A 13795-nucleotide genomic window follows, 5' to 3' on the forward strand; every position below is an offset into this window, starting at 1 on the left:
CTCTCTCTCTCTCTCTCTCACACACACACACACACACAAAATTAAAAAGTGTTACATAGGAAACAGTGAGCAGGCCTCTTGAGGAGGGTAAAAGACGCAGCACATGGCTGAGGTGTTCTCACCCACCTGGGGCCTCTAACATTTGCTATTCTGCCTTGCTGTGTGTGATCCAGCTGCACCCTGGGTTAGGATACCAGAAGGAAATGCAATCAGCTTAGCTCTTCGTTAACTGCTGAATGGATCACGAAAATGCAGTTCATTGACACAATGGAGTATTATTCAGCTGCTAAGAAAAATGAAACTATGATGTTGGGCACTGGTAGCATCATAATTTCCCAGCACTCAGAGACAGGTAGATCTCTGTGAGTTCCAGGCCAGCCTGGGAAAACTGAAAAAGAAAAAAAAATGAAATTATGCAATTTGCAGGAAATTCATCCTGGGTGAGAAATCAGACCCAGAAAGACAAATGCCACCACAGTCTCCCATCTGTGGATGCCATTCCTGGTAGGCCCACACTGGAACACTCAGAGAAGGCAGGAAAGAAAGGGATATGGACCAAGAGGAGGGATAAATGGGGTTAAATAACACTCAAGGCCTTTGACTACGTGATACAGAAGCATCCTAGCTCATGCACGCATGGGATTTAAATGGAGCTGCCCTAATTGGCTGTGGTAATTAATTCCCCTCAGGTTCTTCTTTTAAAGACACGTTTATACTTGAAAGTTTTGTCTTCATGTGTCTGTCACCATGTATGTGCCTTGTGTCCTCTGAAGGAGCAAGTAGTCTCCAGGCTGGAGCCTTCAGTGTGCTGTGTCCTTATCTTTACACCCACAGACAAGTCAGCTCTCACCCCAGAGGCTTCTTTTTTGAGATACCGCCAATAGCCTCACAACCTCTACACGCAAGACAGAGAGAGGCACTCAGCTCCACGTGGGATGGTTATATCACCTCCTGCCATCAAGGCGCAGGGATCTCAGGGAAGACACCTGCAGTGAAACACTGTCGTGTACGTGAACGCACAGCAGCTGTGACTGCAAGCACAAGACCCACACAGATCAAGCCACACAAAATTCCAGCACAGATGGGGAACAGTCATGAATCTCCACCTGTAGTTTAGGAGTTACTGAGAAAGGGTGGCTGCCGGGAAGGGGAGGATCAACCTTCTAAGGGATGTGGTCCGAGAGAGAGGTCACTTAAGGCCAGTAGATGGTCCCTGTGGTGCACGTACAAGAGCACTAACTGGACTCAGTAGATTTAAAAAACAAAAGCAGGCAACTTTTTGCCACCTGAAACCCCATAGACCTAGTTCCAAACCCCTAGATGCCAAGTCTTTCTGTGTATAAGCCTTCTTTCCTGGGTAAGCATAGCCACCTCTCCTCAAAGATGCCGATTCTCACAGCAACCACAACTGGGCACAACACAGACATCAGATCATGGGGATCCCAGCCTGGGATAATCTACAACAGAGCCCCTGCATCTATGGCTCAGGGAACACAGCAGGAGAGTGGGCGGAAAGACGGTAAGAGCCAGAGGATCAGATAGTCGCTGTGATGGTGTCTCCTAGAAAAAGCTGCATAAACAAGACCCGAACAACAGCAGCATCAATGGACAGGCTAACACAGAACGTGGAAAATCTCAAGGGGGCTCTACCCCTAGACAAACAGCTACAGGCAAGTAGTGACAGCCGAGAGAAGGAGAATTAGCCTCTCCCAGAAATGAGCCCTCTTATTGTTGTCCAGTGCAGAGTGGTCAGACCTGAGATCATCCACACAAACAACAAAAATCCACAGGATGTATTTATACATATCTTTGTGCATACGCACCTCTCTGTCTCTCTTTCTCTCTCTGTCTCTCTCTCTCTCTCTCTCTCTCTCACACACACACACACATACACACACACACACACACACACAAATAAAGAGGCTACCAATTTGAGAATGTAAGACATGGCAGGGATTAGAGGGAGAAGTGATACAATCCCATTTTAATTAAAAATATATTTTTTAAAAATAAGAGCTCATAAGGCTGGGAATGGTAGTGCATGCCTTTAATCCCAGCACAAAGGCAGGTGGATTTCTGTGAGTTTGAGGCCAGCCTGGTCTACAGAGTAAGTTCCAAGATAGCCAGGACTACACAGAGAAACCCCGTCTCAAACCCTCCCCTCCAAAAACACAAAACAAAACCCTCCCCTCCAAAAAAAAAACAAACAAAAAAGAAAACACACAAAAATCAACTCATGAATTTGAGGGGGAGAGAAGAATTTGTTTGGAGGGAAATGGAAAGAAATGTATTTGATCTAAACACGTCCTAAGTATGTATAGAATTCTCAAACACAAAACAGACAAGGTACCAGCACTTGGGAAGCACAGGCAGGTGGATCTTTGTGAGTTCGCAGTCAGCCTGATTTATACAGCAAGTTCTATGACAGCCAGGGTTACATGGAGACCCTCAAAAAACAAAATGAACAAAGACAAGAACTGTCTTAAAAGCTGAGAAAATGGCTGTCCCCTATCAGGAGAGGGCAGGCTGGCTGTGAAAGCAGAGGATCCTACAGTGACTTCCAAAGCACTGAGACATGCAGGCATTAGGGACCAAGTAGGGATTAAGAAGTTACAGGGGCAGGAGCCACACCTAGCTGTATCAGCTGTATTGACCATCACCTGACTTCCAGTCAGCCTGGTCTCCACAGCAAGACCCCATGTCAAAACCAGCCTTGAGTTCTAGATTTACTGGGGTCAGGAATCAAGTCAGACTTCACAAGGTAGATCTATGATTCAGCTGGGGCAGAAAAAACAAGATTAATGGACACGGCAAACACCTTGATGCGTCACGGGATAAGGAGATTCTACAAACTGAAGATGAAGCTGGACTCAGGAGGTGGGATGCACAGACAGGATGGCCAATGAGGCTGGAGCAGACAGCAGCTCCAAGTTGTTTGTCAAGCCAGCAGGTCACCACATCTCTTAGGATGACTGTGCTCTCAGTAAGTGAAGTAATTCCACACATCAAAAGTCACAAAGGCAGCAGGCCACCCAAACTGGTGATAGAGCAGACCTTACAGAAGGGATGAACAAACCACCCACGCCAAGCATCCACACCAAACCAAGATCTAATAGGAACAAACGGAAAGTACCACACGACCACAGTATCTTGGGATTCTGACTGTTTAAGGCTTCTTGTCCAACTATACACTCCAGATGGCCTCACTCATGACAATCCTCTTGCCTTACCCCAAACGCTGGGATTATAGGCATGTGCTATCATGTCTGGTTTGGATAAATTTTTATACAGTTTTATCCGAGATCTTAAGGACAGCTGAGACTTGATACATCTGTCACTGTGCAGATTTAAAGCCAACAAAATGAGACACCCATGATATTTGAAATGCCAAGTCCTCCCAAACACAAGACTCCCTGAACACCAAGACAGGATCACCAGTACAAAATCCATACCCGACCTCACTCTCCTGACAGCTGCCACCAATACCCCAAGAGAGGGTTGACTTCGGCTGTCTGAGGGCACACAAACAGCTGAATGAAGGAGGCTTATCAGGTTTAAAAGGAGGTTCATAGCCAGGTGTGGTGGCACATGCCTTTAAACCCAGCACTAGGGAGGTAGAGGTAGGTGGATCTCTGTGTTTGTGGCCAGCCTGGTCTACAGAGCAAGTTCCAGGCCAGCCAAGGCTACATAGAGAAACTGTCTTGAAAACAAAACAAAAAACCCTGTCACACAAGCACACGACAATCAAAACCCACTATATATAATCACAATGTTTGGGAGGCTGAGGCAAGATGATTTTGCATTCAGAGCCAGCCAGGACCAGATATGAAGACAGCTGGGGATATAGCTCAGTGGTAAAGTGCTTGCCTAGCATGTGTGAGGGTCCCAAGTTTCTTTGTGTAAGGCAGGTAGCCCGGCTCTTGAGTTACGCTTCCAGGCCTTGTTGACACCTGGCTAGTGGTGACCTCACTGCCAGGTTCTGGCGGTCCATCTGGGCTCCATCAGGGAACGTACCCCTGGACAGACGACTACTCTTTAATAATGAACAAGGCAGGAAGGTGGCAGGTGTGGGAAGGCTCAGCTTCAAAGACAAGGGCAACGGTGAGCCTGGTCACAACATGCTTCGGCACTCCTTGTCCCAAATGCTCAGGAGCATCTGTTGCGAATGTTTGTCATCCGAGATGCAGAGGGGCCCCAAAACCAAATAATCAATTTCCATTCTGTGAACCATTTTTTTTTTCTAGGTTCTCACTATGCAGCCCTGGCTGTCCTAGAGCTCACTATGCGGACTTCAACTGAGAAGGTCCACCTGCCTCTGCCTCCTGAGTTGCTGGGATTAAAGGTGTGCATGTCACCAGTCGGCCAAATAACGGTTTTATGATTAGCCTGAGAGAGACTCTCAGGTACTCATGTAGCCTAGGTTGGCCTCAAATTCACTATTTAGCTGAGGCTGACCCTGACCCTCCTGTCTCTACCTCCCCAGTGCTGAGATAATAAGTTTCTGAGGTGCCTAGAATAGAGCCAAGTGCTCCAAGCATGCAGGACCAGTGCTCTATCCACGGCAAGGCCCTGTCAATACCCTGGATTATGTGAGGTGGGTACTCACTCTGCAGATGGGTGTGGAGGGGGGGCTGGTCCTACTAAGCTGTGCTGGGGGTTCAGATGGTCCCTCAGGAGAGCTGGTTGGAGAAGAAGAGCTGGTGGGGGAGTGGCTCAGTGTGGAGTCATCCTCAGGGCAGGACTCCAGCACCTCACTCTCTGAAGTGACACTCCTGTCCAGGGACATCGTGGGAAGAGAGGTGTGGAGAGGCTTAGTGGCCAGAATGTCCTCAAGCACCACCACGGGCACCTTTTCTATAAAAAGGAGACCCCCTGCCTTGCTCCAGCCTGATGGCTCCTTTATGGGGGATGTCCTGGAACCCGGGGTCAGCTCAGGACAGCTCTGTAATAAGCCAGCCTGACAGTCACCCGTCCTCTCTGGGCCTCCTGGGCTCCCAGGTTCCTCCTCCACAAGGCAAGGAATGTCTGCAGGGGTCTCTGGGAGACACTGCTCCACTGTGGAGGGTCCCTGCTGCTTGTCGGCTCCTTCTGCTGGGGCATCAGGACTTGGTTCACTAGGGCCCTCAGGGTTGTCTGGAATGTCACTGGAGTTCTCAGTCAGGTCGATGATGACCACACTCGGCCCTGGCTTTATTGTGGCCCTCAAGAAGCTATCAATGGGGCCTCGGCCACTGACCAGCTTCGGACTCAAGCCTACATGAGAACCTGTGTGACAGCGGTTTTCCAAAGTGTCCAAGGACAATTGTAGATCCGTAACTTTATCTTCCACAGACACTTTCGGTGATGTGTCCTCGGCTTTCTCCTTGGGAACAAGGTTCAGGGGTTTGAAGGGCAGGCGGGCTGAAATGAAGGAGAACAACATCTTCAGTGACAGCAGAGGGAGACCATAAACCTGTGTTCAAAATCTGAGTGCCTGGGCATTAATGGCCAGGAAGTTTGTGGTGAAAATTTCAAGCCTAAGCATGGAGCTGTTGTGGGTTGGAGAGCCGGCTTCAACTATAAAGAACAATGACTGCTCTTACAGAGGACCTGAGATCAATTCCCAACACCCACGTGGTGGCTCACACCACCTGTTCCAGGGATGTGACACCTCCTTCTGACCTTGAGGGCCGGACATGCACAGGATGCACCAACATATATGCAGGCAAAACACCCATACCCAGAAAATTTAAAAAGGGGTAGGCACAGCTGGAGGCTGGAGATCAAACGGCAGCCGGCACTTTTACCTGACCTCCAGGGCTCACTCCCCCACTCTATATATTTGAATGCCAAGAATCACCGGTTAATTCTACATAAGCAAAAACCCAAACCAACCTTTTCCCTACGTTTGGTCGGCTCATGAAACACAGCTGCCCTGAGGTTTCAGGCTCTGCTGATTCCTCCCACCTGGGACACATCTCGCCAAAGTTAGTCTGGTAGGGAGTCCTAAGGGAAGAGGGTACTGCTAGGGGCCAACCAGATGGACAGTTGGGCTCTTCAAATGGGAGCCTTGATCCTAGACACAATCCCACTGTCACTGGGGCCAAGGGCAAGGGCATGGCTTGTGAAGGTAGGGAATAAGAGACACTCGTGCTGCCCAGCAGCACTCTGCACACAGGTAGTCAGGCAGGGCCTGGCTGCTTCAGTTTGGGGGCAGCTGTTGGCACTTACTGGGAAGGGGCCAGCGCATCAGAGACAGCAAGCAGAGCATGCCTCCCCAGTACAGAGACCACCAAAGCATCGGAAAGATGGTTCAGTGAATAAAGAAGGCATTTGCTGCCAAGCCTGATGCAAAGACCCACATGAGGAGGAGGAGGAAAGACTTGCACAAGCAGTCTTCTGGTTGCCACATGCACACCTCAGAACACACACACCCAACACGTGTGTACACACGCATAGATGAATCACTATTTGATTTATTTGTACACAAATCAAATGGTAACCCTGCCCCGGGGTACAGCTCTGCCTCCCAGTCCGGTCTGGACTTTGTAGCTGTAGGTAAGCTGGGCTAAAGAGTAGGACCCCATCTCAAAACCAAAGCCCAGCAGCTTGAGAAGTGGCTCAAGGCTTGAGAGCACTTCCTACTCTTGTAAAGCTGGGTCCCCCAGCACACGAGGTGGCTCACAGCTGCCCATAAATCCTGTTCCCGGGAATCTGACTACCCATGGCCTGTGCAAGCAAGTGGTGCACACATCACCCACAGATATACACCTAATTAAAGAAAATTTGATGGATCTTGTACCCATTTGGTGGCTCACAACCATCGGTAGCAAGGACCTTCCACCTGCAGTGGGCACTGCATAAGATGGCACATTAAAATACAGGGCCAAACATTCAGAGAGACAGATAAAAATAAATCAATAAAAAAATTAAAACTGGAAGCTGGGCATGGTGGCATATACCTTTAATTCCAGCATACAGAGGCAGATGGCTCTCTTGGAGTTCTAGACCAGCCTGGTCTACATAGTGAGACCTTGTCTCATAATAAATAAACAAGCAACAAATTTTCGCTTAAATGAAAACACAATTGCCTTCAGCTCATGTACATACAGTATCCATGGAATGAATTCAATTCTAAACTCACAGTGAGCCCCATGCACACTTAGGCTCACCATATATACACATATCCCAAAGACAAGTCTGGGGTGGGTGCAGCTCAGTGGTGCAGGGTTTGGCTGTCATATGAGGCCCTGGGCTGGGTTCCAGCATCAAAACTGAAGAGGTAAGATGTAAGAACCCCCTGAGACCTCCAAAGGTTAGTGAGCACCCGCTGCCCTCCTCTCAGCTCCTTAATAGGCTACTGAGGACCCCACTGCAGCCAATGGAGAAAAGTCAGGAATCAGATTTACCTTGTATCAACCTCTTCAATGGGAACCCCGGTCTGTCTTTGCAATCCATAGCTGTGGGTAAAAGAAGAGCAGCAGTTACTAAGGGTGAGGGTCACTGGCCAGCGAATGACCACAGCAGTCACACACAAGCAGCCCCCATTGAAGTTCCCATGCCCCTGCCTGTTTCATTTGACCTGTCTCTTCGAGACAGGATCTCACAGCAAGCCTCCCAAGTGCTGGAATCCCAGGCACAAAGTACCACAGCCTACTTTTACAGACTTAAAAAAAAAATGTTTGCTTTCCATCTAGGGTCTCAGTATGTAGTCATGGATGGCCTGCCCCTGCCTCTCAAACGCTGGTAATGAAGGCTACACCACACCCAGCTGCCATTTACCTTTCTTATTTATGTATGCACATGTATCTGTGCATGGGCGTCTGAGCTCAGAGGATTTACAGGCATTTGTGAGTTACTGGATTTAAGTGCTGAGACTTGATTCGAACTCTGGTCCCCTGTAACTGCTGAGCATCTCTCCTCCCTAGCACTTTCTACAATTGCCACACGGTGTGTCAGAGCACACCTCGCGGGGGCCAGTCTACGTGTGGGTTGTCGTGACAGCACCCAACGGTCAAGTTTGGCAGCAGGTACTCTGACCCTTAAGCCCTAGCATTATTAGCCCATGGAGACAGTTTTTATGGCTGGGGTAAGATTTTGGGGGTGCTGCTCACTTCTAGCTGATACACAGGCACTCCCCTTAAACAGCCTGCAATGAATAGGCCAGCCCCAAAACAAAGACTTACTAGGTTCAAAATGTTAACACTGACCAATTCTACCCTAGACTCGGTCCCTTGCCTTTGAATTTCTCTGTGGGCCTTGCTCAGAAACTGTTGTGTTATATCCCCTACTGGATGCCAGACCTGATCGACGCTGTACCCAGACTGCCCTCCTCAACACTTGAATATACTGGGAATTGATGAACAGTGAGCAAAAAGCAAGGGCATGAGAGAATAGATAAGGAAGAGCCAGTCACGGAGTGATGCTTGCCACCCCAGGACTAAGGAGGTAGAGGTAGGAAGATTGCCTCAACTTCAAAGCCACCCTGGTCTACACAAAATTCTAAGTCAGTTATGGCTAAACTGCCCAAGGCTATCTCAAAAAAACTAGTGAGAGCTGGTGAAACGGTTCAGTGGGCTAGGGCGCTTTCCAAGTCTGGGTAGCGGTTAAGAGCACCAACTGCTCTTCTAGAGAACCCAGATTCAAGTCTCAGCACCTACATGGCAGCTCACAACTGTCTGTAACTCCAAGATCTGACACCCTCACAGAGACATACATGCAGGCAAAACACCAACGCACATAAAATTAAAAATAAATAAAATCATTAAAAAAAACCCTCAGGAATATCTAAACACATCAAAATCCATGCATGTTGGACAATAAATAGAACCTGTTTTTTGTTTGTTATGAGACCGTGGTTTTCTATGTAGCCCTGGCTGTCCTGGAACTCAATACGTAGATGAGGCTGGCCTAGAGCTCACAGAGATCCACCTGCCTCTGCTTCCCAAGGGCTGGGAATAAAGGCGTGTACCACCACGCCTAGCTTAGAACTTGTCCTTGGGTAAATACCTTTAAACAGATAGTTCAGGTGTAGAAACTCACACCTGCTAGGCAGTATGTTTCAAGTGGACAAAAAAAATCTCCTCCAGTAATTTGGGGAGCATTTTCATACATTTTACTAGTGCTACATGGAATTCAGACTCCACTCTGGACAACCTCAGCTGTCCCGAGTGGAGACAGCCTGTTCATCCCAGCTTAGAGACTTGGACCCTACTCAGAACATCCATGTTTCTTTTTTTCTATTTGAATGGAAGAAAAGCAACATTGCTCTGTTTTCTATTAGCAAAAAATATAGATTTTCCCCCCTGAAAACTTAAAAACTTTTATTATTTTGATTAGTTTGTTGCGAGGGAGGCTTGTGGGATTGATTTTCTCCTATCTACGATAGAATTCAGTTGGTGAGAAACCAGGTCAATCTGGAACTCATCATCTCCTGCCTCAGCTTCTAGGATGCTGGAACTGCAGATACAAACTACCATACCCAAATTGTCTTTATTACCAACAGTACTGGTTTTAAATGTTCTGCCTTGGTTAAATAAAAGCAATGATCTATGATAGTCCAGGTAGTTTTATGAATATTAATTATGTTTTCATAAAATTCCAAGCCAGTCAGGGTAACAGTTCTAGTCCTCCTGGGATACCGGCTGGGGAGAGGGGCCGGTGCACATCTTTGGTGGTCAGAACCGTAGAGGGGGGCCAGCACTATCCCAGAAGAGGATAGAGATCGAGGACACTGCTCTCCATCCCTGAAACTGCCCACCCACCCCCACACACATCCAAACTGGCAGACTGGTCCTAGAAGGGACCGTCCTAAAATGTCCAAGTGATGCTCAGCTGGTGAAATTTTAGTCCACCAGGACGGCCCCCATCCCTTCTAGTCCCCGAGTCCTTCAACCCACACAGGGTGGGATTCAGTGCCAACCGCTGGGAGTACAATTCAGAGTCAAGCAGGGAGACTGGACACCCCACATTCAGCGAAGCCTGCCGCATGCTACAAAGACTCCTAACACATACCCCGTAGGGCCATACCACACTCACAAAAGAGAGCTTCCTGGTCACGCTTGCCACCCAAAGCCTCCACCATCCTGGGCTTGCCCTGCCCCGCACAGCTGCGGGATTCTCTGGTGTCCAGAGCTCAAGGGACCACAGGCCTGTTTCCCCATCCACTGCAAAGGTCCGACTCACTCGAGAACTCACAAATGCATTTAATAACTTCCTCAACTGACTCAACTCCGTCCTTGGCCTCAATTTCCCCACCCGCTACTAGAGGACACAGATGCATTCAGGACTCATCAAAGACGACCAGGGCCTGTTTCCTCGTCTGCTACTAGGACCTAGATATTTGGGCGACACAGAGCCTTCAGGAACTTGCAAAGATGACTCTTCCCCCTCCCTGGGGCCTCAGTTTCCCCTTTGGGAGGCATCCCGTCTCCGCCTCTCGGCCACCCAGGCCACCCAGGAGCGGACCCGGTCCTTCAGGCCCAGCTTCACTGACCAGTGGCTCGCGGCGTCGCGACGTCCGGCTCCTCCAGCATCGCGGCGGCGGCGGCTCAGGCTTCACTTAGGCGGCCCCGCTGTGCTCTCCGCCTCCCGCTGATGCCGCCACTGCTGCCGCCGGTGCCGCCGCGCTCGTATTTGGCGGGAACCGCGGCAACCTCCGCGGCCCGCGCGCCGATTGGACAAGAACACGTCACGTGACAGCCCTGCCTCAGGAAAAGAGGTGCGCTCGGCGTGTCCTCGCGAGAATTGTGGCTTGTTTGCCCGAAAATCCCGCGGGAGGTGGAAGGAGGCGGGCTCCTTTCCGGCGGTTCTTGAGTGGCTGGGGAGAGCCACGTTTCTACTGATCCTAAGAAATGTCAATCTAAGACTCCTCCCTTTTATTGGGTAATATTCTTGGAAAAAGGCGGGACAGTACGTCACGATCGGTGCCAGTGACAACTTGAAATTACGGATTAAAGCAGGAATATGAAGTGAGTTTATCTTAATTAGTGATTGGTTGAAAGTAGCTACTGCGATTAAAATTGGAGATTACTTTCTTTCATTGTTAACTTATAAATTACTTCCCTTTCAACTATAAGCTACTTTTTTAAAATTGTGAGTTGCTTTTCTGAAATGATAAACCGCTTTTGAAAAATAATTACGATTTGCTTTATTTTTAAGTAGAATCTTCCGTTGTAAAATTATAAATTATTTTTTAAAATCGTGAGTTACTTTTTTAGTGTGAATTACTTTGAAGATATATTAATTGAAAAAAATTATTCATTGAGTCTGGTGGTGGGAGCTTTTAATCCTTGTACTTGGGAGGCAGAGGCAGGTGGTGCTCTGTGAGTTCAAAGACATCTAAGTCTGCGTAGCCAGTTCCAGACCATCCGGCGATACACTGCATCAAAAATTATTAATTGCCTTTTTATTTATTTTATTTTATTTTATTTTGAGACAGGGTCTCACAATACAGCCTTGCTGGCTTGGTACACACCAATAGTTTCTAAAATATTTAAGCGAAGGAAGAAACCTTTCACTCCTTCACCAGGAAAGAGCTCAGAACCCACACCAGTTTTTTTCTTGATGTTGTGGCTAGTAAGTGGGTTATTTGGATAATAAACTAATTGTATGAACTGCTTGGACCTCATCACATCTTTGGCTGGCTGCAGTAGAATTTGACTGGATTGTGCAGATCCTTTGGAGCTGATCCTACCGTTGTATACCTATCAACCCTGCACTTGGGAGGTGAAGACAGGAAGACCCAGAATATAGGCCAAAGTAGGCTGAAGATTGAGGCTAGCCTGGGCTCCATGATTCTCCATCACACAACCCATATAAAATAAAGAACATTCTTGTTTGGATCTGTGGGTTGCTGGCTTGCTAGGAATCTGGCTGCAGTCTCCAGTTCCGAAATCAGGCATGCTGTCATAGGCCTGTCATTGCAGCACCAGGGAGGTGAGACAAGATGATCAGGAGTTCAAGACCAACTTGTGCTATATGGGACCCTGTCTCAAAAGAACCAAAACGACTCATAATCCGAACTATTTATAAAGACTCGTTTGATCATGCCCAATAAGGATGACACATACGTGTTCTTTTGCTCTGCTGCACTGCATTCTGTTGAGTCATTTGGAACCTTCCAGAACTCCTTGGCTTCACCCTGAACATCTTCCTGTTCCTGCTTAGGGTCTATTTACTCATCACCCCCATTTACTATTAATCTCCAAGCTACTAGACAGGTGTGTAACTGGTTATGTAACCCAGCCGGCCTCAGACTCAAAGACCCATGCGTCCTGCTTTCAAGTGCTGGGATTAAAGGTGCCACACCTGGCATATTCTGTACACGTTTTGAAATCTATAGTGCAGTTGATATGAGGGAGGTGCGTGTGTCAATCTGGGGAAGTTTCATCAGGGAGGTGACATTCCAGCCGCAGACACCCTTCCTTGTTTCGGTCACTTTTGACCAAGCATTTTGATTTTGTTTTTGTTGTCAGAGCATTTAATCTCAGTCACGGGAAGACAAATGAAGACTCTCTAGGTTGAGTTTTTAATGTTATTTTATTTTTATCTTTAAAACATGATTTTATGTTCTTTCTTTGTTATTTTTTCGAGACGGGTTCTCTTTGGAGCCTGTCCTGGAACCAGCTCTAGTAGACCAGCTTTTTAAGTTATGGGGATACCTGTGATCCTCGCGGCCAGGAGAGGGCGGACCTGGAGCTGGAATTACAGGCGATTGTGATGTGGGTGCTGGAAACCGAACTCCGGTTGTCGGCCAGGACAGCAAGCCATGGATCCCTCTAGCCCCTAAGAGATTTGTTTCCATTTTATTCTCTATTTTATTTATTATGAGTTCCCGCGGGCCAGGATAGCCGTGAACTTTGACAGAATCTTTCCTTAGGAGCTCCGAGAGATGGCTGTGGATAAAGAGCTTACAGCCGAGCTTGGAGACATGAGTTCGATCCCGGAGATTTACATGGTGGAAGGCGAGACCCGACTACTGACTGCAGCGGTCCTCTGACCTCCACATGGGCTTCACGGCACGCCAACTGACTTTGACTTTATAGCCATCTCCTCGGCTGCAGAGGTAGCCGCCTCTGTCCTCTCTAGGCTCCCCCCCTTTCGCTGGTGTGGGCGGGTTTTCGCCTACCTTCCAGCCGCAATGCGTTCTCTGGCCTGCAGGGGGCACGCGCGCTCAGAGAGGCCGAGCGCGCGCGCGGATTCCGGGGGTAGGGGGTGAGACGAGGTGGGGGCGGCACCGGAAGTATGCGGTTGCCATGTAATATTCCGGCCGCGCGTGCGCGCTAGCGGGCTGAGGCGTCTCCGGGGCGGGCGCGTAGAGCTGGCGAAGTGCTTTGGCGGAGGCAGCGCGGAGGAAGGAGGTCGGTTCGGCGGCACCGGCGGAAACCTGAGTCCGGGCGGGACGACCGACGGAGGGAGGCGGCATGTCGGTGGCGGGGCTAAAGAAACAGTTCTACAAGGCGAGCCAGGTGAGGCGCGGCCGGGCGATCGGGGCTTGGGCCTGGCTCGGGGGACCGCGGGCGAGCCGCGAGCTGGCTCCCCCAGGGCTGGCGGGGAAGAGGAGACCCGTTTTCCGACTGTGCAGGGGCATGGGGTGTGCGCATCTAGGCGGCTCTGAAAAAGTTCTGGAGGGCCGGCTAGAGAGCTCCACCGCGAGGGGCTTGCCGCCAAGCCTCATGACGTGAGTTCGATTCCCGGGACCCCAGGGAGGAAGTAGGGAACCCCAGTTTCCAGGCTGTGTACGTCCGGACTCTCACTACATAACTTAATGCCATAGAAAATGTGTCTAGGTTTTTTTTTTTTTTTTTTTTTTTTT

General features: G+C 49.0%; 2 protein-coding genes across 2 annotated transcripts in view; one reads left to right on the plus strand and one right to left on the minus strand.

Annotated features, from left to right (window-relative positions):
* Chaf1a (chromatin assembly factor 1 subunit A) overlaps window positions 1-10601 on the minus strand; it is a 24616-nt gene extending 14015 nt beyond the window's left edge. Inside the window, exons 1-3 of the mRNA XM_005357872.3 lie at window positions 10475-10601; window positions 7389-7439; window positions 4607-5400 (exon numbers count right to left, since the gene is read on the minus strand). Of these exons, the coding sequence (XP_005357929.1) occupies window positions 4607-5400; window positions 7389-7439; window positions 10475-10514 (885 nt within the window). The 5' untranslated portion in view covers window positions 10515-10601. The remainder of the gene's footprint in view (window positions 1-4606; window positions 5401-7388; window positions 7440-10474) is intronic.
* A 2662-nt stretch (window positions 10602-13263) lies between these two features.
* Window positions 13264-13795, plus strand: part of Sh3gl1 (SH3 domain containing GRB2 like 1, endophilin A2) — a 20723-nt gene continuing 20191 nt past the window's right edge. Inside the window, exon 1 of the mRNA XM_005357873.2 lies at window positions 13264-13448. Coding sequence (XP_005357930.1) covers window positions 13404-13448 — 45 coding nt within the window. The 5' untranslated portion in view covers window positions 13264-13403. The remainder of the gene's footprint in view (window positions 13449-13795) is intronic.

Source organism: Microtus ochrogaster, chromosome 22 (assembly GCF_000317375.1).
Source record: "Microtus ochrogaster isolate Prairie Vole_2 chromosome 22, MicOch1.0, whole genome shotgun sequence".
NCBI classification, from domain to species: Eukaryota; Metazoa; Chordata; class Mammalia; order Rodentia; family Cricetidae; genus Microtus; species Microtus ochrogaster.